Here is a 27,831-nt window from a genome sequence, read left to right as displayed (position 1 = left end):
TCAGCGCGCCCCACGTGGGTGTTCTCAACCCTCATTGGCTCATTTCACCAGTGTTTACTGTGCCGAGGCCGAGCCCCACGTGGAGATTTCATTCAATCACTGAACACTTCCTCTGAACCCCTTCTTTCTAAAGATTTTTTTTTTTTTTTTGCACTTTTCATAAAATTAAAATTTCCCAATTGTGTGGATATACTTTCAATTACATGGCTACATGAGGATGAAGCTAATTACGATGCAACAATAACACGAGAAAAAAAAAAAAAACCCTGCAAAGGTTTCTTTACAAATACCATCAGGCTATTTGAAGAACAGCACTGTGTGGTGCGCTCGATGCTGTGATTTGCCCAGCACTTATAACTTTAAAGGGAAGATTGCATTGATTTTTTTTTTCTTCTATAAAAAAAGAACATTAGCAAACCATCATTAGGTTAATTCTGCTAAAACAAACTGCTGAGGACGGTGGTGGTGGTGGTGGTGGAGGAGGAGGAGGGGGGCAGTAATCCGTGTCTTTAGGTCTCCCCCCTCCTTAAAGAAAGCTACTCATATGTTATGTCCCATTGAGGATCGGGGAAGGGGGGAGCGAGAGAAGTGAGGGACTGGGAGTGTTGTGTGAAAAGAGTGCAGGCCGACGAGCGAGACAAAAGAGGCTGCGGCTGCATTGAATGTGCCGGTGGTGTGTCCGTCTCCGAAGCCACAAGCGAAACCCACATTTCCCCCCTCTGGCCTGTACGCTGCAGACGGCGACGAGATACCGGAGAGGGAAAACAATTGCCATATCGTCATTGCCGGGAGCGCGAAGTTGAGGACTTGGAAGAAAGCTTCCCTCGGACCGGGTGTTTCTCCTCTCCGCTCCCCGTCCTCACTACACGTCGAGCGCGGTGCGGTTTGGGGTTGGAGATATAACCCAGAACAAAGGAGTCTTGAAGCGAGGAATGAGCGAGCCGAGACTAGCTTTGCCATTACCTCTGAAACCGGGCCAAATGCCTCTCTGAGACCGACAATAGCGCATCGGCTGCTCGTATTTCTCGACGAAGCTTTCCGCCCGAAAAGGGAGAAAGAAGAAGGAAAAAAACACACACACACACACGGAGACACACAAGTCGGCGGCTACAATGTTTCCTCAAAACCGACCACCGGTAAGTAGGCTACGCTAATATGAGACCATCCACGCGCGATTAAGGAGGTTATTGTCTTATAACCGGAACCTCCATTGAATATAACGTATCTGTAACAAACGCCAGGTTGATATTCAACCGTATTGAGCCCCAATAAGAAAGTGCAAGCCGAAATTGTTTGTCTTTGTCATCCTTCCTGTGTATTTCCGGGGACTCCTTTTGTGGGGAAAATGCTCCTCTTTCTGCTCTTACGCACAACATAACGCGTTGTTAGTCTTTGTATTAGCGCCGTGTGTAATCTTTGTCTTGTGAAGGTCAGGCAGATTTCTGTCAGCGGGGGGTTTAGCGAGGCAAAGCCCACCTTACACAGCGTCCAACTTTGCCGAGTGTCTTTGTGTGTGGATCTCATGTCCTTGGTGGCCACCACCACAAACATGGAGCCTCCTTGTGTTTCCACACTATTGTGGAGTTGACCCAGATGATGAAGTGTGTGTTTGTTTGTCCCTTCCTCACAGGCTGTGGGGGGGTGGGGTGGGGGGGGGCTTTGAGAACACAAAACTTCACTCACTGGTCCACCCTTCCCAAGTGCCCCTCATTTTCCAAAAGAAATAGAAATCAGCTTTTTATTTCAGTCATATCAAGAGTGATTCATGCTCCTGACCCCCCCACCCCCCCACCCCCGTAATGGCCGGTAATGTGGCTGTAAAAATGAAGAAGGAATTGGCATGCTGTCTGTGTTTTGAGACAGATCTGTGCGAGGTTAGGAGCGATATTCATGCTGCATGGCTTTAATTTGTTTTAGTCGAGTTAGGTGGAGAGCTTTTCAGCCGACTGAAATGCATAAACACTGGTCCTCCAGCTGTGTGAAGTATCAATTAAGACCTGCTCATTTGCCTAACCCTCATCTACATCCCTCAGCCATGCCACCCTGCACCCCGCCCCTGACGGAGTTTTGACATTCATGTCCCATGCATTGAAACCAGATTAAGCCCCCTGTGACATATAGCTTCATGTGAACGTGTGTGTGGTGTGCCGCTTTAATTAATTCATCGTACAAATCCATTGATTCAGGTGGAGACCCCCCAAAAAGATGCATTGTTTTAAATTTTATTAAGTGTGTTTGCTTAAACTGCACTATCATGATGCATTGTTTTTATTTCAGCCTGTACTTCCTCTGAGTGATAAAGGGATCTTGTGAGTCCCAACTGGCCAAACATGCAGCACATACACAAATATCACACACACACACACACACACACACACACACACACACACACACACACAGACCAGCAGCTGTGTATGTAGTATGGCTGACTGCAGGAAGGCAGGGCAGGAGGCAGACTGTGGGTCTGTGGTTTGCACTGTAAACCCAATCCCTCTCATCCAGCCTCTGCTCGCTGTGTTCCTGTGAGAGCTCCAAACCACATCTTAATGTATGGGCAGGCGTCCCAGGGTGAGCGGAGCAGACTGCGGCGGGTCTGGGTGGAATGTTTAGGCCAGCGGTCCCATTTCATTTCAACCCTCCGCACATCTCGGCAGCACCACGCGAGACAGCCGTCCTCAGAAAGTCTCCGGCCATCGGCAGCTCTTGTTTGCACCTCGGAGTGAAGGGCCACTCAACCCGGCAAACTGTTTAATCTCTGAAATGCTAGGCGGGCAGTAACCTGTCATCACGGGCTACTGGTCTGCTGTGAAGGATGTGACCCATATATTACATAAACACATGACCCGTATTAACAAAAATACAGTGGTTATTTACCGAGTGATAATTAAGAATTAGGCGCATTTTCAGATGCTGCACAAGAGCGTTTGCGGCTTCTAGCATGTAATGTAACCTGCATGTTCATGGCTTCTTACAGCAGATCTTCTTTCACAGTTGTTCATGGAAAAATTTGAACTTGGTAGTCGTTTTTTTCTGGGCTAGACTGGTTTGTACTGTGGCGAACACACACATACGAGACATACTTTCTGTGTGTAAAGTACCACAGACAAACAGGTTAATATTTCAGCATCTATTTTTAATCACACATCTTGCGCATGCAGGCTTTTGTCCCGACAAAACACAACATACCTGGGATGATGTAATGACACTGTGCACATGACATAAACACTTATTGAAAATGCTTCAGGCCCTCGTATCTGCCCAGAGGGTTTTGGGATTTTTGCCAAATAAAGTGGACTAGCAGAGAAGTGCATAGGACGTGGCAGGCATGGCTGGCTGTCGTAAATCCTTAACGTTCATTCAAATGTGCCACAGTGACAGAAACATACGAGGCTGCACTGTGGACACAGGCAGAAGTGGATGAAGGAAAAAGCAGAATCACAGTTTTTTTTTAATGGGTCTGCACACACATGCCTCACTTGAAATCACACAAAGCTGAAACATAAACTGAATACATTTACAAAGACAAAATGGTGGCATTAGCAGGTTTGCTCTACCTCACTCGCACCGAAAAGGTGTCTGTCTGTTTGCTTTGTGGGGAAAAGTAAATCTTTCTGTTGCCAAAGCAGGCCTGATCTGTGGGAGATGATTAAATTATCAGTGAGCGATCAAAGACATCCAAACCTCTCAAAGGTCACAAGAAGATTGGTCAAAATATTACCAGCAGCCCTCCAGCAACCATTTTATTGTGAACAATGCCCCTGGCTGGGGGAGGGGTTTGTTAAGAGGCTACTATTGTGAGTGAACTGTGGTTCAGTTTTTGTCGCTTAAGCCATCGTTCATACCTAACGTTTTATAGGGCAAACAATGATCACGCAGGTTTCTAACACGCCATCGTGTTCGTCGTATCATCTCAATCACTCATTTGGTTGCTACCCACACTGTACTTTGCAAATATTCATTAGATTTTCCAGAGCTGCTTCCTGGTTCAACGTGGTTTTAGCTGCTGCTAAACAATACGGCATGCATGCTCTGTAGTTGTTGGTACACACAGTTTGGGTGTGTTCGCCTCAATCATTTCTTCCAAATGCGTCGGATTAGATAACACAGTTCGTCTGAATTGTCTGACTCTTGCTCTTGCCTGTTCCAGTGGGCTATCTTGAAAAGCTCATTTCATCTCACACAGTCCCCATGGACTTAAATAAACTGTACAAACGGAGGCAATTCCAAAGCTGGAACTTTTTTTCTTGTGAGTGTGTTTATCAAATGAACCTGTTGGCACACTAAGACTCCGGTGCTCCAGACCTTTTCTTTATGTAATGGGTTAGCGTGGTGTTTAATTAGTCAATTATGTAATGCAAAACCAAACTTAGCATCTGTGCCATTTTAGAAATTGTAATTGGTTGATTGTCCAACAAACAGTGGCTGATGTTTGCTGTTAGGATGCTATTGTTCATGCCTGTAACTGATATTCAAGTAGACTCAATACCAATACCATATAGACCTTGGTGCACAATCTCTGTGCTCATCGTTGCAATGCTACAACAACAGCCATTAGCCAGTGTTAACAATGTCCTTGTCAGCAGTCTTAATGTCAATATCAGCTCCCTCTTTTTGGAATAGCGCCCAATTTGAAACTTGTCTGATCATAGCTGAAATCGTCATCAACGTGCCCTCTTGTCATCCACACCCCTTCAGGGAGCTGGTCTTTCTAAACAAATATCTAGTCAGTGAAGATTGATATGGTCAGGCAGGAGACATGGGCAGTTGTGGGGAGAGCACTTTGGGTGGCTGAGATGAGGTTTTCTCCTCTCCGTCCTTAAAGCTAGCATAAAGCAAGCCTCCACTTCCTCAGTCCTAGCATGCTTTTAGCTCTTTATCAGCACTGTTGTCCAGTGGTGAGAGTGCGGCTATCGATCGGGAGCTCGCCTGCTTTGCTCAGCCACCGATTAGATGGAGAGAGAGAGACGGAGAGAGAGAAGGCAGAAGAAAATGAAGGGAAAGAGGCTGAAGGGAACTCAGGTTTACACAAGCTGTTGTGGAGGTGCGTCTCGGTGGAAGGAACAAACGAGCGGAGGGGGTTACCTAATAAAAGAAGGCACCTCCAGCAATTAAGCCAGCTGACAGGCAAACTGTGGCGCTTCGCTAATGTGGGCTGACAGCAGGGAAATTTGAATAACGAGGCTTGCGGGAGGAAGGAGAGGGGAATAAGGAGGTGTGTGGGGGGGGGCTGGGGGGATTGAGAGAGAAAGATGTGGCGCTAATGAAACAGGTGCCTGGCAGCCCCTCCCTTCTAAGTACAGGAGTCATTGAGAGATTATCAGCACGTTCCTCCAGCACAGAGCCAAGCAGATAGCCACTTGATGAAAGGTATGGAGGGGGGGGTAGAGGTGTGAGCGATCAACCTGTGTCTTTTCTTCCCCACTGCAAGCTGCTTTAACCATGCAAATCACTGCTGAATGTTGACAGCCATGTTTGAATAATTTGATATAAGAAGCTTTAACTTGAAAGGCTTTGGAGAAAGGACAGTGTATTGACATGTTTCATGGCCCTCGGAGACAGGGAGGCGTGTGTTTTAGGCATGTGTGGGAGGATTCACAGAGGTACATGCTCAGGAATGCTATTCTGGGTTAGACCGACTGTCACTGCGTCCTTGGTGGTAGTCAGATGAGAGAGGGAAAGAGAGCGAGCTTGGTGGGTGTTTACTCTGATGATCGACTCTGTGGGTAAGCAGTGTAATTAGTGGCCTGAGTAATGGGCTGAGCTATATGAGGGGAGGCAGCAGCACAGCATCTTCCCAGCTAAAGGAGACAGAGAGGGAGTCAGCGATGATTAAACAAATAAAAAAACTGACGTAGGGTGGCACGGTGTTGCAGTGGTGAGCACGGCCGCCTCACAGCAAGAAGGTTCTGGGTTTGAGTCCGCTGGCCAGCTTTCTGAGGTCTGCGTGTTCTCTCCTCTGCTGCCGTTTCCTCCGGGTGCTCCAGCTCCTCCTAATTGGTGATTCTTGATTGCCTGTAGGTGTGAATGTGTCAGCCCTGTGAAGAACTGGCAACCTGTCCACTGTACCCCGCTTCTTGTCCAATGTCAACTGGGATTGGCTCCAGCCTCCCTGTACCCTCCAAAGCTTGTAGATGATGGATAGAAAATCTAGTCTAAACATTTAGCAGGGGTTTTTTTTAGCCATGTTTGGGATGTCAGTGAGTCAGCTGATGCCCCGCGTTGGTCAAGACTGAAATACTTCAACTATTGGCTGGTTTAAGATGAAATGTTAGACAGACCTTCAAGGTTCCCAGATGATGAATCCTAATGGCTTCTGCTAGAGGAATCCTCTGATTTCCTGTAGCACCACCATGAGGTTGTGTTTTTGACTGAAATGTCTTGACTACTGCTGAATGGATTGCCATCAAATTTGGTACATTCATGTTCCCCTCAGGATAAATGAGAATTTCTGTGACACCCCATCCCTTGATTTTTCATCTAGCACCATCATTACGTCACAATTTTATGACCAAATACCTGTAAAACTGTTCCCACCAGCCTCAGCTGTGCTAATGCCGATTAGCCAGTATACGCATGCTAACACACTAAACTACAAGGGTTAACATGGTAAACATCGTACCCGCTTAGCATTGTGAGCATCTTGGCATGCTGACGTTAGCACTTAGCTCAAAGCATGACTGTAGACTTTTTTTTGTAAACAGGCACAATTTTAGTTTTTTGCAAAAGTTATGGCATAAGCTAGATTCTCTGATCAAAGCTGAGCAGTCATTTTGCAGGAATTGTAATGAGGGAAGCAATATAGCAGAAAATAAACAAGCACTTCGCAACTGCTCATTACAAAGTAGTGGGAGCTTTGTGCTTAAAAGAACGCGGAAGAATCTTGTCTTTTTTCTCTGATGCCACATGTGAAAAATGCACTTTCGGTGATGGAAATTACAAAAGAAAGGACGGAGAATGTGAGAGATCATCCAGGAGAAATCTGTTTCTCTCCTCATCCCCTGCAGCCGTACAGAGAAGACACAGAGGAGTGGTCCTTTAAGTGAACATAATATTCTTATGGTCACGCAACCACATCATAACGCTGATGGCCCCATTTCAGCTCCATTAGCAAATTATGTATCACTGTGGGTCAGTGTGGCGAGTGAGGATTGGGACACATCTTGTGGATTCCAATTAATATTGACGTAGGAGTTACAGTCATGTGCAAATACAATAAAATGCATATGTGCTTGTAAATACTTGTTGGAAAACTGCGTTGTGCACACAGCCACTTAGTGTTTGTAGTGGGCATGTGTGGGTGTGTAGTCTGTGTGTGCATGTGTGATTCGAGGGTGGGGGGTTAAGGCAAGGATGTGAGGTCATAGTGGTTTGTTGCTTGCGGTGTAATTAGAGGTAACTCAAATGAAAACAGGAATGATTTCATTCAGGGAATGCCATGCTGTTAATGGTCCCTTCACGTCAGAACTTAATGTGTGCACGGATAGCATTTTTTCTGCGCCATTGTGTTCACATGCACGCGTTTGTTTGTGCTTTTGTGTACCCGTCTTTGCATTCACAGGTTTTGTTGCATGTGACCTTGCATGTGTGCGCAGAGCGCATAACCTGATCTGTCATGTTGCAGGCCTGCTCAGAGCACAGAGCACAGTCGTGTTGAGCTGTTTCTCACCGGTTAGCATGTTTTAAAACAGCCTTATTGGATTGTTTCCTATCCTATCTCACAAATGGGAGGTCTGATTTAAATCATTTCTATTCCCATAGATGACTCGTTCACACTCTCTCATCCCCTCGTCATCAGGTCCTCATTTAATCATTGCAATTGACTTAGGCCTTCAAGGGCTAAGAGAGAGATTAGCATGAACGTGTGTGTGCACGCCTATACATCTGATGTGACAGGGCTGTGTCTGGGCTTTTCCTCACTGAGCTTGTGCAATAGGTGGCCTTAAACCCCTAACTTAGCCCATAGCTTTCTCAGCGGGTTTTCTGGAACGGAACAGATCACAGCGGCGCTGGTAACAACACTGGGCTGCTCGGGGGCTATAAACAACTCCCCACTGATTTATCTAAGCAGATGCGTTATCAGATGATCTCAATACAAATCTGAGAACAGTGCATGCCGTCCAACCTCGTGCAATCCTTCCTAAGTATTATAGAACCCAACTTTACGACCACGCGAGCCGCAGAAAGATCTAGCCTGTAATTGTGTAACAGCGACTTTCAGTCTATGTAAGCTTTGTTCAAGGGCAGACGGCATGTCTCTTGTTTGCCTTCAAGCCAGGACACGGCCGAGAGGGAGGGAATAACTGAGTGTAGGATTATCAGGTGAGGCTTCCATCCTAGATCCATTCCCAGAGGTCACCAGGTCAGCACGATGACCTGACCTCTCACTCAAAAGCCCGCTCAGCTGTTTACCAGATCAGAAGTTGGGACAGACCAATAGCAGTGTTTCAGAGGAGATGCAAGGAGCAGGAAAGAGGTTATGAATGCTGGGATAGGCTTTGCTTGTGTCTCAGAGACGACATGCGTCCAGTCTAGTCTGGTGTGAATCATCATAACAACAAACCTAACCAGGAGACACAAGTTGTGCGTAAGGTCCTGAGTGGCTGAGCCAGCAGAGAGGCAGTGGTTTCCTCTACAAAAAAAAAAAAAAAAAGAGGAAATCTCTTGAGAACATCAGAAAATAGACCAACTCTCTCCCTCATCCATGCCTCCATTTCTGAGGAAGATGCTCCCTCTCCTCTCAGATGTCCTCTGGAGACGTGGCCGTGTTAAAAAAGCAAACCATGAGAAATGTTGAAAAGAAGAAGGAGGGGAGAGTGAGTGATAAAAGGAGAGAGAAGAAGGATAGTTGCCTCTTTCTCCCTCCTTCCATCCTATAAAATGGCCTTGGTGCTCTTTTTTTTCCCCCCGTGAAGAGTAATTGCTCTGTGTGTGTGTTATGTGAAAGAGGAGGGGAGACTCTGTGTGTGTGTGTGTGTGTGTGTGTGTGTGTGTTTAATCATGGTTTTTTGTGTGAAAAAAGAGCGTATGTGTGAGCAAGACTGACAAAATGTGTGTGTGTGTGTCTTTGTGAGCAAGTGTGTGTGTGTAATGGTGGGTTTTTGTGTAAAGGAAAAAGGGTGTGTGTGTGTGTGTGTATGCGTGCGTGCGTGTATGTGTGTGTGGCTGTCTGCTCTAGGAGGGGGATCTGGCCGACAGATTGAGAGCAGCTTGTTAGAAAGAGGAACAATGAGGCCACAGCCCCTCTCCTATCTCCTTTTTCTTCTTCTCTTTTCCTTTCCTGTCTTCTCTCTTTCCCTTTTCTGTGTTATTTCCATGTCTCTAAACAAATTCTATCTTCTCTTCTTCTCTGTGTATCTTTGACTTTCACACTTGCTAGCCTCACCCATACTATCCATCCAGTTTTACTTTCCATCCATCTTGTGTTTTTCTTCGGCTTCTCTCTCTCTTTCTCTCCTCTCGCTCTCCTCTTTCCTCTGTATTTGCTTTCCTCTCTCATGATAATGTTTCACCTGCTGAAACACCTTCCATGTTTTCTTTGCTCTCTCTCTCCCTGACTGTAAATTTAACACCGTCACTTATCCACACACATCCTTACACACTCATACACGGTCTGTAGGTGCCGGCACACTCTGATCTTGTCATGCCAACATGCAAATGTACTGAACATCTTTCATACGCTTCCCTCCGGCAGTCTTGTTGGCTTTGGGGTTGAGTGGTGTTGTGATTAACTTGTTCATTAAACATCATTAACAGACATCGTGGACGTGTCGAGACGTGAGTCATGCGTTGTTGTTGTTTTTGTTGTCGTTCAGGGCTACCCACATGATTGCCTGCTGTCTTTGAACTCCGCTTGTTGGCTGATTTGTTGAGCTGGAAAAGTGGCCATTGTTTTTGGGTTTCCCATGGGAGTCAGGTCAAATGTATAAGCTTTTATACTCTGCATCCTTTTTAGCAAGGTGTACTTATGTATGAATAATTGCCCAACATGAATTCACAGAATTGTTCTTTAGATTGGGCTGAGCCAGGTAGCCTTAATGCTGACAGAACTCCTCAACATTATCACATTTAAAAGTGAAATTATTACTTATTGCTGTCCAGTCTTGTTAGTTTAATTCATCACTTACAAACAGCTCCGTTTCAGCAAATGCTGTAATGAACATACCTGCGAGGAGGGATGTCTAAAAATCACAGAGCTATATTTTATGACTTCTAATTATTCCAGGTTGCACAAGGAAGCAGAGTGCCTTGTAATAAGTCCCCAGGGAGTCTGTCAAAGGCAGGCGAAGCTACATGACTACCAGTCAAGGACGCACGTTAGAGAAGAACGAGTTGGCAAGTTGTATCTGCAATCTGCTGGAGTTTAAGAGAAGCGTGGCTGGGTTGTAACGGTGTCCACTGCACATGAAGGCCTTACACAAATCTGAAGAAATGTGTCTGCAAATGTTGCAAATCCGTAAATAATTTAGCTTGGATCTGTTTTATGAAAACCAGAAATCCATTCACATTACAGGCTTACTCTTAGAGCGCTTGCTTATAAAATGTTAGGTAATACTCTGCTATTTGCAGTTGCTATCAGATCAAGCAATCTTACTTGGTATAGAATCCAGATTCTAAGAACCCTCCCGTAATCTTCCCCCTTTCTTTACAGCTCCCATCATAGGCTGAAAAAAGAGCAAAACCTCTTGAGTGACTCATTGACAAGACTTTGGCATCTCATAAACTAACAGTCGTATTAAAACCCGTCGGCGCATTCCTGCAGGAAAATGACAGTATGTTATTATCACTTAACCTCACCATCATACTTGACCATCGAGAATCGCTGGTGTACTGGCTGTCCCGGGCCCCCGTTGGCCTCTGCACTGTGTTATTTTGACAGAGAGCCAAAAAGACTGACAGACGGACGGCCCCCACCAGCCACTAGTCCGGCTCTCAGCCTCCTTTTGTCTGCCTGTCCTGCAGCATTACCCCTATGGTTGTAGTCTCCTAATTGCTCTGAACCCTGCAGAGATGGCAGACTAAGGACAGGGTTGGGAGGGGTCTTCAGCCACGATGGCCCCCCCCCTCCCCTCCTCCACTTTTCTTCCTCCCACTGCTCTGTTTCTCTCTTTTATTTCTTTCGTCTACTCAGACTTGCAATTAAGCAAAGTGTGCTCATTTGGCTAAGAAGCTCTCGTACTGTACCTCTCAGCCATCCCATCCAAAGTGCTGTGACACACTCACATCTGGCTCTGCTGGCAATGACAGTGCCTCTGCATAGACAGCCCCTCACAATAGTTACGTTCAAGCATGCTGGCGTGCGTGTGCAGATATGGTTGTTTTGTAATGTTCTTTGTCGATGCAGCTCCTTCCTTCGAAGAAACCGTTTGAGCGAAGTTTTTCTGTAACCGTACCACAGAAAATTACCACCAGCCCTGACATTTTAATGCAATTTTGAAATCAGATGTCAAGAATTATTGCACCTGTCATGTACTTATAAATGTCTCAGTCAAATCCCTAAGTTGGGCTTCCTCCTCTCCTCTCAGGCACCTCTGCAGCCACCCCCGGGGTCCTCCGCCTCAGTGGTGGCAGCTGCAGCAGCGGCAGCAGCAGCAGCATCGGGGACGCCCCAGTCACTGAAACTCACCTACCCAGAAACTTTGGACCGCATCAAGGAGGAGTTTCAGTTCCTCCAGACCCAGTACCACAGGTGGGTGTTTGGGAGTTTTTATTGTGGTTATATTTTATAATTATTATTATTATTTTATTATTTTTACAGTTTGTGTGCTGGTGTTTCCCCTCAAGTTTCCAGCTGTGTTACTGGAAAATCAGATCAAAAACAGCACTGTGTTTAAAGAAATGCCTGCAGCTGTTTTGTGTGTGTGTGTGGGGGGGGGGGGGCATGTTGCTTCAGGTACAGGTGGAGACTGGTTTGGGTAATAGATCCGAGTCTGAAGGCTTATCAGATGCCACAACACTGCTCAGTGGTTTATGATACTTTGAAACAGGATTTTACAACTGATAACTGCAAAGTTATCACTGCGACAATCGTTTTCTGCTCTGTATGAACAACTAAGCGGTGAAGAGTGGAAATAACCCGTTCACATTACAAAGTAATCTACCGCGAATGGGAACTTGCATATTTTGGATTGACCAATGCGCTGTGTTGCCAGATGACTTTACATTGAGTTGTGGCTGGACGTCACTTCTCTGACACATTGTTCTCTCTCCTGTTACACATGCACATGCGTAGACACGCACGCTCAATCTCTGAAGTAATGCACGGCTATGTGATGTTTCAGCTAGCCTTCCTGGCACGGTTTCCTGGGCAGACAGGAGTTTATATGCTGGCTACTCTTTCTGTGTTACTGTACGGTGTGCTTGATGTGCAGGAATGTGCCCAGAAAGCCTTTTGAATGTGGGATTTGAACTGGCCGTGGAGCCCCAGCTCTCTGTCCCTCTTCCCTCCCTCCCATCTCTGTTCTCGTGGCACACCTTCACAGGATGCCCACCCCCTCACTCGTCTCCTCTCGCCCTGCTTTGATTTAGCTGGCCAGAATCTCCCCTCCCTCCCTCTCTGTCCCACTTCAAAATTCTTTTGTACGGCCCTTGTGCACAGCCCCTCTCACCCCTGTGGCTGTTGCTGCTCCCCTGTACACAAGTGTGTGTGTGTGTGTGTGTGTGTGTGTGTGTGTGTGTGTGTGTGTGTGTGTGTCTGAGAGAGAGAGAGAGTTTGTGCGTGCTTACCTCTGTCTGCTCTGCTCACCACAAGCTCAACAGTCCAACCACCACAGAGTCGAGTTTGACTAATATTTTTTTTCTCCCACCTGCATTCCACAGCGATTCTCTCTGATTAGCTTATGATCGCTGCTTGATTAGGATTAAATCGTTAGGGTTTTCATGGTCGGAGCCAATCAGACGCAGAGTAGAGGCAGGTCTTCACTGGATATGGGTGGGAAAAAGAAATGACGTGGACTGAACCCACACATGAAGGCACCTTTGTACAAAAAGGACTGAGAGATTGGACCTAAAATCTCATGATTTCTTTTATCATGTTGGTTCACTTATGACTGTCCTGACCAGTTAAAGATACTGGGATGTTGGCTGATTGGTTGATGAAACCTCTGAGAGTCATGATTTGATACCGTTTTTTGTTTTTTGTTTTTTTTGTCCTTTCCTAGAAGATGAAGCTGTACTTGCACCTAGTCCCAGTATTGACCTAAATAGTCTGAGAAAGACCATTTGTGGTTGAACTGTTTCCATGTCCATGTATGATTAAAGAACTGGGAATCTGTTTCTGCGACAGGTCAATTGATTAATCACTTTGGCCGATTATTCTGTGATTAATTGGATTTGTTGAACTTGGCCCTGATAGTGGCTGCGCAGCCTCACCAGTCAGACGGGAACGATCATCACAGGCCGGAGCTGAGAGGACAGAGTTGTGTTAGATCAAGCAAAAAGGAGCTTGATCAGTGGGCACAGCCCCAGAGAGAGCAGGTCCTTTCTGCTGCGTGAGTCCAGAAACTACATCCACACTGATACGTTTTCATTTTAACTTTTGATGCGTTACACCTGCCATTCAAAAAATTAAACCACATCAGCCTGTTTGTATCTATGAGCTTTGACTACCAGCAGTGAATTAAACATGGATAACAAATTGCGGCCGTTGCTGACCTTGTTGTCTATGCTAGCAGCTACTATGCAGTTAAATGCGACTACTGCCTGCATGCACATGCCCAGTGTATGTGATGGGTCACGTGAGATGTGTTTTCAGCCATGTTTGTCTGGACGGAGATTATTTCTGGCGCTAAAATGCAGGACGTAGATTGAAAATTTATTAGTTTGGACTTTGCTCAAGTGCATTGTTCTTCATTTCTTTATATTTATTTACATGTTTTCTAGGGGGGCTGGACTGCAACAGTATGTGCCAGGGTTTGACCTGGTTTTATCTTTTGTGTTTTATGAATAAGGGAGTATTGGAGTATATTTAAAACACAAAATTACTTCAGTCTAAACCCTCTTGTTCTAATTTTCATTAGATTTTTTTCAGCCCTGTCAAATACCAATTATAAAATGCTCAAAAGTCATTTGAATACTTATTACAGATACAGTTTCTGATCAAGGCTTTGCATGGAGGCTCCAAACAGGAAGTCAAGGTAATGTCAAGTTGACTTTGAGAGAAAACAGTAGCTCAAAACAAAGTAGGATCTAATATATATTTATTTAGGTCTTTATTGGTTAGACTTAGATGTTCGCTTCAGCAGGTATCCAGCATCTAATAAAGTCTTTTCTTTTCTCTGGGGTGATATCAGACGATTAATCAGCTATTGGTCTTTTCCTGTTCTAAACTATCATTATTATACCAGCCTTTAAAAATCCGCTGTCTGTTGTCCTCTAGTTTCAGCAGAATATTTCTCTCCAGCGCCTACCAAAAACAGAAAGATTCTAGATGTGCGTGTGTTTCCTGTTGATTATTGTCCAGTCCTACCACATGGACCACAGCCAGATGAAGTCCCACAACACTAGAGGCTGTGATAGCGGCCACCTCTCCAGCTTGATATCCTTTTTAATATCTGTTTGGTCATCTGGATGCATCTGGATCGAATTCTGTCTCAGTGTGGGAGAATGTCTTGTGTACTCTGCGAATCTGAGGACAACCCAAGGTTATCACCAGGTGACCACTTTTGAAAAAGCCCCCTAAAAAAAATGTTCGCAGAGCTCCCGTGAAACCACCCTTTGAGCAGCGCTGACCTCGACAAATCAAGCCATTCAATGAACATGAGTCACCCCTGGATCTGTTGGTTGCGACGCTGTGATCAGCTCCACTGGCAGCCGTTCAACGTTACTTCTCGTGTTACAAAACACTTGGAGAGTCGCCCTCTTGCCAAGCGCTGGTACTGAGAACAAGCAAGCAGGGATAAACAATAAATGAATGACGAGATTAAGAGCACGATTGGGAGCAAGAGCGAGCTTGCGATTTCCATCTGCATCTTCCAGTTTCGATAACCGCGACGCGCTCTGTTTTAGCAGGCGTGGTGCACGTTTCCAGGAAAGATTTGTTTAACCTTCCAGCACAGCAGATTAACACGCTGCATATGGCTGCAACTGAAAACTGATTCTGTAGCCATAGCTCATAACAATAGCAGCAGCCGTGGAACAGATTGTGTTATCAGGCGTATTTTCACTTATCTGTTGGATGTACGCTTAAGCTGGCAGGTAGCTATGAACCTGTTAACTGGTGTCTTTGCTTGCTGATAATTGGCATACAAACGGCAGTAAGCTTTTTAGTAAATGTTTAAGAGACGCAAGAAGCACTGCTGCCTTTTGATGTACAGCAAACTAACTATGAGCATCTACCACTGAAATGTGTTTAAATATTGCCCATTTATAAAGTTGCAAAGGACGAATTTACCTCCAGAGGGCTTTCCAATGCAGTAAAGTCATTTAAAGTTTCCACATTTCCAGTGTAACACATTTAATGGCGTTGAGCATCAGTTTTATGACGCAACTTTGCATGCGTTGGCCATGCACTCAGTTGCCACTTTATTAGGTATGCCTAGCTTCATAAACAACTGCCCTGCAGTAAATTTCACCTTCATGGAGGTTTTTAGAGAGGTGTTGATTCGGCTCTTGGAGGCTGCAGTTGGCGGTGCTGTTGAACTGTATTGCGTTCTTTTGTTTGAGAGCCGTTTCTGGTATTCTGTCCACCCCATTTCAATAAAGGTAGACTACTATAACCAAAGTGTTCCTAATAAAGTGGCAGCTGAGTTTATATGCTGATGTAAGACAAATGTTTGCGTTGATATATTGCTCAGTCCTCTGCTGATTTTGAAATGAGCTTCAACTGCTTGCCATGATAATGAAAATGATTATATTACTTAACTCAGCTTTTACACAGGCGTTCTGTGTTTGTGTTTGTGTGTGTGTGTGTGTGTGGCAGTCACCAAGGAGCCCGGTCATGCATGCCAGCTTCTCTGGGGTCACATGCTACTTTCAGGTCATAAAACCACCATTATGTAGTAAAGACAGGAGTTATCCTTAAGCATCACAAACCGCACAATAAGCTCGCTTTTATATGACTTAGAAGCTGTTAGATATCAGTTTGCTTTCCAAACGTCACATAAAAAAAGTCACTCTGGCAGCAGTTTTGGACTGGTCCAAACACATAGTGGCCAGTAGCATTAACAGTGGCCTTGTTTAGTCCAGCAGACAGACTGCAGCACAGATCCACATTTGATTGCAGGCACCTTCATGTAATCAGACCCACTTGTGCGCTATTCACAGGGAAAACATGACCTGTCCGCCCACAGAGCCAGACACAAAACACACTGACCCATTCAGAGAGACTCCCAATCTGATGCATGTGCTTAACACACTCTTACACACAAATAGATGTTGTCCAGAAATAGCAGGGCTTAGCTGTGTATTTTGTCTGCAGAGAAGGTGGCTGGATTCTGATAGATGTTGGATTAGACGGCAGGAAAGAGACGGAGGGAAGGGATTAGAGCTGATGAGCTGCAACTGTGTGTGTGTGTGTGTGTGTAGGCGGGAGAATGGATGGGTGGGTGGCAGGGTGTGTTTCTAAATGTGTGTGTCGCTTGTTGGTTTTGGTGGCATGTGTGTGGTTGGTATGAAGGGATGAGAGGGATTACTAAGGAAGCTAAAGAAAGGGAAGGGTTAATTAATTAAAGGGCCATTGGTTGGTCAGCTGCTCTGATTTTTGGTGTGTGTGTGTGTGTGTGTGTGTGTGTGTGTGTGTGTGTGTTTTATCTAAACAGGCTGTAATCAGCAGGCTGAAGGGAGATGGGAGGAGCTGCTGACACAGGGCTCTCATTACTGTAATTCTCTTTCTATAAACACACACAGCCATATATCAGTCATAATGCAACGTGTGTGTGTGTGTGTGTGTGGGGGGGGGGGGGGGGTCTGCAGAGTAAGATGGGCTCTCCACTCTCGCAGCTAACGTGCTGCCACTCACCACTTACGAGCCCCTCCACTCATCGGCACTAACTACTGCCACACACACCCTGAGCGAGTGTGTGTCATCATTAAAATACCTGGCAGTCATCACATCCGAAGCTGGAGAGGCTGATGATATTGAGGTGATATTAGCCAGATGTACCTCTTTCAGACAGAGCACATATTTGACCTCATTCATATAAAACTGCTGCTGCAGGTTGATCTCTGGTCGCCATCGTTCGCAGAGGTGTTGAAATCAGTTCATCGTTTGTGGTTTATGAATAAGAAGAGCCGAACGTTAGCTGGTCATGGCGATGAGCTGCTGGCTGGGCAAAACCCTTCACTTCGAGGTTTGAGAAGTCCGAACGGACACTTTTCATTTCTGAACATATCGTGGACGAAATGACCACAAGAGTTTTTATCAGTGAATCACTAACGAACATGAGCATTAGCAGAGCTTAAAAGAGGAGTTGATTCATCCATTAGTCAATCGTCAGATTATTAACTGGCAATTATTTTGCTAATCCGTTTTTTTTTTTTCCAGTTTCTCAAGCAAAAATGGGACACATTTAGGGGGTCCGCCCTCTCGCATGTAATCATTTGCGCTCCATCACCACTTTTCTTTCTGTCTTTTTAAACAAGTCACCGACTGTTTTAACATCTACATTAAATACCATTTCCATTCCTAATAGAGACGCCTGCTCACCCGAGCTGAGTCATGTCTGAGCCGCACTGAATAAAGGTCTGCAGGAGGTTATGAAGCTGAGTGCATGTATCCAAAGGCTGTCTGTGTGTGTGTGTGTGTGTGTGTGTGTGTGTGTGTGTGTGTGTGTGTGTGTGTGTGTGTGTGTGTGTGTGTGTGCACAGATGTAGTTAGATAAAATAGTCAGGAATCCCCCGTCTTTAAGTGCCTGTCTGCCACTCACCAAATGATGAAATTATATTTGCTTTAAGGAGGTCCGAGGCGTCATCGTTTGTGTGCAGTAATGTGTGCATTTTATTTTAGGGTTGCCTTGTGTGTTACAACCTCTCCCTGTTTTAATTCTGTGTGTGTGTGTAACGTTTATGGAGGAGCAGCCATTCCACTGAGTCTGGCAGCAGACGGCGGCACTGTTGGCCTCCTATTGTGCGACGAGATCGCAGCTCTGTTTTGTGTGAGCACGCGTGTGTGTAGGTGTGTGTATTTGCTCTTGTACACACCCCTGAGAGATGATGAAAGAGCACACAGGCGAGTTGGGTGGGTCCCTCGTGTGCATGTGTGTGTGTGTATATATATGTGTGTGTGTTTGAAGAGAGAGAGAGAGCTAGACTGTGAGAGAGGCTGAAGGTTTTTCCAGTGGAGCAGAGAGGAAAGGTTGATCAATAGTTAATGTGATGTAAAGTGAACAGTCACATACCTGCAGGCTGCCAGGTTAAATGGTCCTGACACTGTAGAGGCACGACACTGGTGCAGTCACTACATGGTTCCTGTGTGCGTGTGCGTGTGCGTGTGCGTGTGCGTGTGTGTGTGTGTGTGTGTGTGTGTGTGTGTGCGTGTGCGTGTGCGTGTGCTCTTTACTGGCTGGTAGCTCTGTATTTGTATTGCACTTGTGTCACTTATGATGCTTGTTTGCCAAGACAGCGATGGGCTCCAGACTGCAGAACCACTGATGGTGGAACCAGACTTGGTAGCAGCATGCCAGGATTAATAAGCATCAGTCGGTTCAGGGCTGAGTGACCTGGAAATGTTTTCACAATAAAAAATCTTTTCAGATAATAATGTTCATCAGGATGTATGCATTTTTAGAACTGAAACATTTAGTGCTGTTTAATTGGTCAACTGACAGAAAACTAACCCTCGATGTTGGCAGTGGAACTTTTGATGGGCATTTCATGATCAATAGATTAATCAAGAAAAAGGCAGATTAAATGATAATGAACATTAATTGTCAGCTTTCAGTGCTGGTACCGATCAGTCCTGGGTTTGATAACTTACTTTCAGAAAAACTAATAAAAATAAAATTTTTCAAGTGTTTGAAGGACAGAACAGACATTGTTTCAATAAAATGGCTGTTGTCAAAATTATGATTTGATATAAGAAAATGAACGATAAAGAACTGATGAAGAGGACTGAGAATCTGACCCAGCACTGAATGGCAGTTTTCAGACGCTCAGTGGTACACACACTCTCCAGTCACTGTTCAAAAAGCTTCGTTTTAGAGCCGCAAACAAGATATTTTTCTCATCAAATATTCTGCTGATTATTTTCTTCAGTCGTCTTTTGGTCTGTAAATGTCAGAAGATTGTGGAAAAAAAGTCCACCATAATGTCTCAAAATCAAAAACACCAAAATCAGAGTGATTCAGTGTGTTATCATGGAAGAAAGCTGAAAGCTACAACCAGGAAAAAATTTGGTATTTTAGTTTGAAAAATTATGCAAAAAAGTGATTATCAAAATTGTTGCCAATTTAATTTTCTGCCATCTTTGAACCCATTGGCTGTCGTCAGCGAATGTTTGGGGGTTTCCGATGTAGCCAGCAGACACACAGCCTAACCTTCAAACTCGACAACAAGTCAACACTTCGGCTGATCTCGACTGGCACCTGCACGTGGATGCAGATAAAATAAAAAGCTAAACACGGGCGATAACTGACGGGTTCAGAGGCTGCGTCTTCAGTCCTGCAACCAAAGCCGTCTCAGATGTGATTGGTCAGTACTACTCGGACTACATGCGGGAACCATTACACCATTATGTTTTCAAAGCCTCACATGCGGTTTAGATTTGCTTTGACCACACACACACACACACACACACACACACACACACACACACACACACACACTTTTCTTGGGTTATTTCTTGCTTGTCGAAGAAGCTTTTTACTTTACACCAAATTGCGTCTGATTATTCCTCATCATTGTGATCATTATTGCTTTATCAGCCTGCAGCGGCTCATTTAATGCTCTGATTCTGCAGCCGTGCTCACGCTGACGCCTCTTTGCGGAAAGAAAATCGATGCTCTCCGGAATTTTATCTCTGTGAAATATCACAGTTAAAAATATTCTCAAACAATCAGAAGCAGCGGACGAGCGTTTCATAGAGGAGAAAAAAACCGAACCGAAAATGCCTTTGTTCCCTTTTAGTAAAATAATCAATGAGGGCACAGTGAAAGTAAAAGTATTGTGAAGAAAAACAAACAGTGGAAGGAGTTGACATTTTTACAATACCCAGTAGCCTGTTTCAAACATGGAGACTAAAAAGGCAGTCGGCACATTTCTACAAAGTGCAGGGTCTTAATTAGATGCTTCACTCTCTGTAGACTCTCGTTAGTGTGTGTGTGTGTGTGTGTTCATGCCTGTGTTTATTTAGCAGGTTTGTGTGGATGCGTGGGTGTACAGACCGTATACGTGCTCACATGTGCGTTTGCTTTGGCGTGCCTATATGCATGCATGTGGTATACGCTGTAAGTATGTTGGTTTAGCGTGTACAGGCGCACACACACACACACACACACACACACCTAAACGCTTCCAGGCTCCAAGTGGTATGTTGGTGTGTTTCTGTGTGTGTTCAGTAGCAGTGCAGCACTGACAGAGCTGTCTGAAGGCTGGCAGGCTGCAGATTTGTAGCGCATTCGGCTGATCATCTTATCTCCTGTCACCGCCAGTGAAAGATTGGAGGAACCGAGCCCACCGTGGCACGCACACACACGCACACACACGCACACAGGCACACACACGCACACACACACAGAGTCATATCTGCTTTTTTCTTGCCGGTTCTTTCTCTCCTGCTCGATCACTCAGTCTTGTTTTTTCTTCCTCTGTGTTGCTGTCTTTCTCTCCATCCTCCAAACCTTCTCTCCCTCCCTCTCTCTCAGTAAATGGTGCTGAGCCAAACACTAATTATTACAGGCAATCATTTCGACATGAAATACCCACTTCCTGCTCACCGCTCCCCCCCCCCCCCCCATTTTCTTCCCTCCTCCAACTCTTTTATGCTCCTACAGTCACATAATGGCACACACACACACACACACACACACACACACACACACACACACACACACACATAATTTCATTCCTTGAAGTCCATTTTGTGGGGAATGGTTATTTCTTTCTGAGTGCGACCTTGGGGTCTTTCCTGTAAGCACAGGAAGTGTCTGTGTGTGTGTGCGCACGTGTGTGTGTGTGTGTGTATGTTTTCTATGCAACCTTGTAATGCTGCTGTGCAATTTCTCGATGTGCCGGGCCAAACGCAGAACTGATTTTATGGTTATAGAGACATTGATTTTTTTTCCCCTGGCTCTCTGTAGTGGCATTTAATAGAATGGCTGACTGCTGCTCATTTGCTAAAACAAAATCTGATGAGCCAGTGTGGTTTTGTGAATGTGGCGTTTTGACTCACAAATGGTCATTTTCAAGCCCCTTGAACTGCACAAATAACCCCACCTGCTGTGAATCTCCAGAGAATTCTCCTAAGTTGATGTTGAAATCATTCATGAAGCTGAAATGATGAAGTTGATCCACAGAAAATTCACCACTTTGTCTCGTAATGATAGTTTCTTTCTGGCTGTTCTTAGAAAGGTGAGAGCCGAGAGAAATGAGGTGAGAGAGATGGATTACAACATGCAATAAAGGGCTCCAACCAGACCTGAACCAACCAGGAACAATTCATTGTTTAAGCTTTACATGAACTGAATTTTGGGGTTTTTGAACTGTTGGCTTGTTAGAAAAAGAAACTTGAAGCATCACTATGGGCTCCAGAAAATTTGTGCATTTTTACAGACTAAAGGATTGAGTCATAAATCAAAAACCATAATCGACTGATTGCTGTTTTTGCTGATTGCGAATAGAAATAATCTTAAATCACAGTCCTAATCACAGCAACACATTTTAAACACAGAAATTCCACAACAATCACTCTTATTATCTCTGTGCCGATCAATAACGTGTGTGTGTTTGTGTGTGTGTGTGTGTGTGTGTGTGTGTGTAGTCATTGCTTCTCCAAGCTCACACCAACTTTACGTTGTGGTGAACACACAGACAGCCGTGCACACATACACACACACAGTCGCATTAGTTCACAGCCCAGCTGTGAGTGACTTCTGCTGAGAGGCAATTCCACTGTAATAAAATCTATAGGGTGGGGGGGGGGTTAATCCGCACTACCCCTCCACCCCACACACACACACACACACACACACACACACACACACACTTTGTCCTGCTTTTCTCCCTCTCCTCCCTTGTCCCTCTTCTCCTCAACTGGCTGGCAATGATAAATGAGTCAATTATGTGTGTGTGTGCACGCCGCGCTGGAGAGGGGGGGCGGATGGGGCGGTTATTACCTGTTGCGGCTGGGGGTAATGTTGCGGTATTAATCATATTCTAATTTTCCTCCGCCAAACGACCCCCTCCTCCCTCCACCCACCCCACCCCCCCCATATCAATCTATCTGCAGCCTGCAAACAAGTCGGCATAAACTGCCGAAGGCCCAAAATATACTACGTCTCTTGGGGGGGGGGGGGGCTGAAGGTGTGAGAGAGATGGAGAGTGAGTTGCAGAGGTAACAAGGGAGGTGTTTGTGTGCTTGGACCTGATATACAAACACAGTTAGAAATGCAAACGTGTGTGCGTGTGTGTGTGTGTGTGTGTGTGTGTGTGTGTGTGTTTGCAAATCCAGCCATTGGCATTATCCAGTTTTAGAGGACACCAGGGACTGGTTTGGGTGCGAGGAAAGACGGGCAGATACAGAGGACAGACAGAAATATAGGACACATGGGAGAGGTGTTTGGCTGCTGTCACTTCAGAGGTGTGTGTGTGTGTGTGTGTGTGTGTGTGTGTGTGTGTGTGTGTGTGTGTGTGTGTGTGTGTGTGTGTGTGAGAGAGTGAGAGAGCATCCACCCCAGGCCTCGCTGTAGCTGTGGTAGCCTGACATGCTCACAGACTGAGCCACAGACACCGGTCATGTCCTTGTTACAGGAAGAGAGAAGTGATTGTTGAAACAGAAAAATGGCAGATTTATTACACATCCACACAGAATTGGCCCCTTTTTGACCCACTTAAAGCAGAGGACTCGACTTCAGTGAAAGTTGGCAAAGTGTGCTGTCGAAGGTGAGAGAATGAAAGGAGGGGACAGACAGACAGAGAGAGACAGACGGACAGAGAGACAGACGGTAATTGAGGAGGCAACAAAATGAGGAGGAAAATGGAGGGCACATGGATAGATTAAAAATTGTCCAGAGAGAGAGGGAGAGAGAGACACCTTGGATGTGCCTGCATGCCTGCAGTCTTGGCTGGGTTTCAGGCTCCGAGCGTGACTTCGTCTATTTCTGCTCTGCTCTGAGGTGATAATGGGCTGTCAGCACCCCAGTCACCCTGCTCCCTCCTCCCCCACCGAGTGTGAGAGATGGGAGGGGAGGAGAGGAGAGGTGAGGCGCGGGGGACAGAGGGAGAGAGAGCAGGGAGTAATTTGTTGTCACGTTGCTAATTGCATTGTGTATTTTTATTTGGGATATGATACACATCAAAACTCACTTTTTTCTCCCGCTCCTCTCTCTGTTGCAGTTTGAAACTGGAATGTGAGAAACTGGCTACAGAGAAGACGGAGATCCAGAGACACTACGTTATGGTGAGACTCACACACACGCACAGACACACACACACACACACACACACACACACACACACACACACACACACACAGTGAGAGACCTGGTCTCTACGCATTCACTCACAACAAGTGCGGTGCCAAGTCCACTGAATCCCTTTCATCTGCTACCAGCTGCCAAACAACACCCACCAAAAACCACACGCAAGACCACACACACACACACACACACACACACACACACACACACGACCACACACACACGCACACATATTATAGGACTGCAGAATAAACAGCACTTACATGGGCGTGCAATCTTGTGCTTGTGTTCGCGAGTGTGTCTTTCTGTGTCTGGGAGACGTAGTGCGGGGCCTCACTGCTGATGTGTGTCCACATCTGTCCACATCTGCGTATCGAGCCTCAAATTCTCACCAACCACTTTTATACTCTGTCTGTGGCACCAACCCACAGAGTTCATAGCGCCGAGTGTCAAACTGTGGGGTGCTGTAAGCTGGCACCCAGCGTCTGGTCTGATTCATGCTCTTTTTAGTTCAGGCGAAGTTCTCGCGTTCAGAGAACAATTAACATTTGAGATTCTTTTGTCAAATGGAAAAAAGGGTTTATTGAGAAACTTGTTTATATTTCTCAAAGATACCTAGAAACGTATAATTTTGGTGTCTGTGCTGAGACGTAGCTGTTATATCGTTGCTAGTATTGACAAATTTCAAACACTGATCTTCAAGCGTCTGTTTACAGCAGCACAGGTGTAATAGACGCTAAATTCACCTCAGTTTAGAGCTTGTCTGCCTCAGAGATTTCAATTCAAACCAAAGCAGAGCACCAAAATCTCAAAGCACAGGTTTGATAATATTGGTGTATGGTGCTCTATCTGTGTTACATTTGTGATGGTTCACGGCATCTTAAAGGCAATCTGTGGACTTTTTGACCTCTGCTGTTGATCAATGAGCGAGTCCCTGTTTGGTTCATCCCATTCAATCAAACCCTGAACTCTGGCAAAGTTGCTGCTGAGCTCTACCAAAGCTGAAACGATTAGTCGAGTAATTGATCATCAGAAGTTAATTGCAGTCCAAAAACGTGCTTGTTTCTGACGAATGTGAGTATTTGCTGTTAACGACTTTTGGCTTTGGAGTGTTTGAAAACAAGACAGTTTAGTGTTGGCTTTAGAGTATTCATCTTATTTTATGAGAATCTAAAGATCAGTTAATCAGTTGATGAAGACATTAATTGTGTAATTGATGGTGAGAACTGTCCCTGCAGCCCTCCACTCTGCACACTGAGCCGTGTAGACTTGTATTTGTTTTACTGCTGTCTCACTGGTTGGCAGTCGTTCCCTCCCACATGCTCCGGTAGAGGTTAGTGTGATCGCATGGTGTGTTCTCTGAAAACTGCTGCTTAATAGATGTTCCTCTTCGGTCTGAAGCTTCTGCATCTCATCACTGAGGGCGGAGGAAGATACAGACACGAGGATGTGGACCGCACTTTGAGTTCTTCCTGAAAATCTGCCTGAGAAGCACCTTCTCTGATGGCACAGAAGCATCCACGTGCTTTCAGAGGCAGCGCTCTGTGAATATTAGCGCTTGTATGATCGACACGTGATCAGCAGGTCTTTTTCTCGATAAAGTAAAGGCTCCAGCTCTTTGTCTTTTCTTAGTCTGATTTACCTGTGATCAGAGCCACACACAGCCACAGCTGACTGAGCGGAGGCTGCCCAGAGCCCGCTGTGCCAAAAAAGAGCTGTGTGGCAATCTTGGCACGGAGCGGGGGCTTGTGGGGGGATTGAAGTTTTACTGATGCGGAGGGGGGAGGGTGGTGGGGGGGGGGGGGGGGGTGCGGGGGGTTAGCTGGCATCAAGCGAGGACCAGGTCTCCTTTCCTGGCTGATGATTTGGGTTTGGATGAGTTTGGATGTTGCTAAGCAACAGGCGAAACTTGGCACACCGACTGCCAAGCAGCGCTGCCAGGAAAGGCGTCTTTTATGGTGGCGCGCACACACACACACACACAGAACACACACACTCGCAGGGAAACATGTGCATAAAGCACATAGATACACACGCCTACACAGTTGCATGCTTGTGCTGCAAACACACACACCTGCTCACACACATGCACTCACACACACACACACACACACGCATGCTAACTGCCAGGAAAGATGTCTGGCGAGAGAGGACCCCTGCCATCTCCTCTCCCATCCTGCCAGCCTGTTCTGGCTGCCTAACTGCCAATCTCCTCTCTCCACAACCAGTCACACTGAAAAGCAAATGTCAGCCTGTCACTTTTCGAGGCATCTGACTTTAAAATGCTCTCCTTTTTTCGTCCATCTCTGAGGGTAGAGACCCTCACCTGTCTCTCTCTGTGGCATTCATCCGCTCCTGTGTTCCTCGCGACCCTTTGTACTTTCGGGTAAAAGCCACGGTCAAATAGCTCACATTAGACATGATTATTGCAATAGTCTGTCACCTTCTTCTGCCCGGCGACAATTTCCCTGCCTCACTTCTGGTTTTTGCCTCCCTGAAACGCGCCCCAGGGTCAATTTAGCACCGCTGACTTTCAGCAGAATCAAGGTGAAATTAGTGGCTTTTAGGGACATATGGGCACTTACACGGTACACATGCGAGGGCTGGCATCACCCGAGGCTGGGAGCAGAGGAAAAGACCGTGAGCGGTTCGGAGCTCACACTGTTGCATTTATTTGGGTGAAAACAATGACTGAATTGCCAGTTTATGTAAATATAACATCACACCTAAGTTAAGGCTGAAATGAGGTGTTTTGAGTCCAGGTACGTCGTCATCTGTTCTCGTCTTGAAAGAGCATTTGTGTGTTTTTGTTTGTTTTGTGTGAGGTGTTGCTTTCTGTTTATGCCTTCAAGAAGAGGGCCGGCAGGATTATTTTTTTCGTATTTTTCTATAGACGCTTTTATAGAAAACTTTCATCAAACAGGAATAAATAGTGTATTTATTGGGTTCTACTTTTGGTTGTGGATTAATACGTCTTTTGTGCAGCGGTGAGCATTCTGGGCAGCACGTCTGTGTCTGTGGGATTGACTTTAGAAGTAATTCCTGGTTGGTTTGGAGCTTTTTGTGGAATTTGTTGGCAAAAAGAAAAATGTATAGAATGTCCCCAGACAGAAGACTTTTTTTATCATTCATATCACTGTATTTTATCTTGGTGCAGATAAAATAAAACTACAGCTGAACTGTGTTCAGTTTTAGCTGCTGGGATGCAAATAATTCCAACAGCTACAGCAGATGAAAAATAATGTGCCGTGAATCTAAAACGTCATTTTGGGGATTTATCAAGTGCTCTAGTGATTCAACTTTAAGATTTCTGTTTCATTTAGGAGTCAGTGTTTGCAGACGCTGTCATGACGTCTGTTTTATGTCGTTTGTGTTGGCTCTGGATTAATAATGTATCGCACTGCTTTCTTTTTATTCCACAAAAGTCTGCATTCCTCATTCAGTCTTTCAAAATGGTAACCACATGTCCACATGGGAAGTGTTCGTTATATTATCATTTAAAAGGCCTCCTCGGTTCATATAATGCACACATGAAAGTTTATGCATGACGGTCAGCTCATATTGTTTTTGTATAATCTTGTTTAATAACTCTTGTTCTGCTGTGTTTCAGTATTACGAGATGTCCTACGGCCTTAACATTGAAATGCACAAACAGGTGAGTGAGCTCCAGCTCTCTCTCTCTCTCTCTCTCTCTCTCTCTTTCTCTCTCTCGCTCTCTCTCGCTCTCTCTCGCTCTCTCGTCCCTCCAGCCTCATGCCCTTAAAGCTTTGTGTTATTCTCTTGGGTTATTATTTTCTTTTTGCCCCCAGTCGTCTCCACTCAAAGTAACTCCAATTTTTCAGAAATCTCTCTCTCTCTCTCTCTCTCTCTCTCTCTCTCTCTCTCACCCCCTCTCTCTGATGGACCTACATATATCGCAGCGTTATGCCGTGGAGGCGTTAATAGGATCCACAAACAGAATTCATTTCTCCACCACAGACAGACAGATGAGAGTACTCTGCCCTTCCCCGAGCCTCCAGAACAGTCTCCCCCTCTCACCCGTCATAAATCCCTGTCTGTTACTGCCTCTGTGCTCCCTCCCTCCCTCCACGCCCAGACTCCTGCCCCTCTCCTCGTCCCCCATCCCTCTTTTCTCCTTTCCCTTCAATTGCTGTCTTACTTTGTCTTTTTTAATACTCCCTTCTCTTAATCTCCATTTCTCCACCATCCCTGTCTCTGTCTCCCTTCCTTCCCATTGATTTCTCCTTCTCTCTCTTTATCTCTT

The 27,831-nt window shown here is 45.5% G+C and overlaps 1 protein-coding gene across 4 annotated transcripts in view; it reads left to right on the top strand.

The window, feature by feature from the left end:
• Positions 1–556: 556 nt before the first annotated feature.
• The window catches only part of tle2a (TLE family member 2, transcriptional corepressor a), a 41,588-nt gene continuing 14,313 nt past the window's right edge, over positions 557–27,831 (top strand). For 3 of the 4 annotated variants that reach the window (XM_076726052.1, XM_076726050.1, XM_076726049.1), the window contains exons 1-4: positions 972–1,136; positions 11,523–11,686; positions 23,485–23,548; positions 27,178–27,222. In XM_076726052.1, the coding sequence (XP_076582167.1) occupies positions 1,113–1,136; positions 11,523–11,686; positions 23,485–23,548; positions 27,178–27,222 (297 nt within the window). In that variant the 5' untranslated portion in view covers positions 972–1,112. Of the gene's footprint in view, positions 1,137–11,522; positions 11,687–23,484; positions 23,549–27,177; positions 27,223–27,831 lie in introns of all 4 variants that reach the window. The other variant, XM_076726051.1, reaches the window with a different exon arrangement.

Source organism: Chaetodon auriga, chromosome 3 (assembly GCF_051107435.1).
Source record: "Chaetodon auriga isolate fChaAug3 chromosome 3, fChaAug3.hap1, whole genome shotgun sequence".
Taxonomy (NCBI): Eukaryota; Metazoa; Chordata; class Actinopteri; order Chaetodontiformes; family Chaetodontidae; genus Chaetodon; species Chaetodon auriga.
This window is presented reverse-complemented; position numbering and strand designations above follow the sequence as displayed.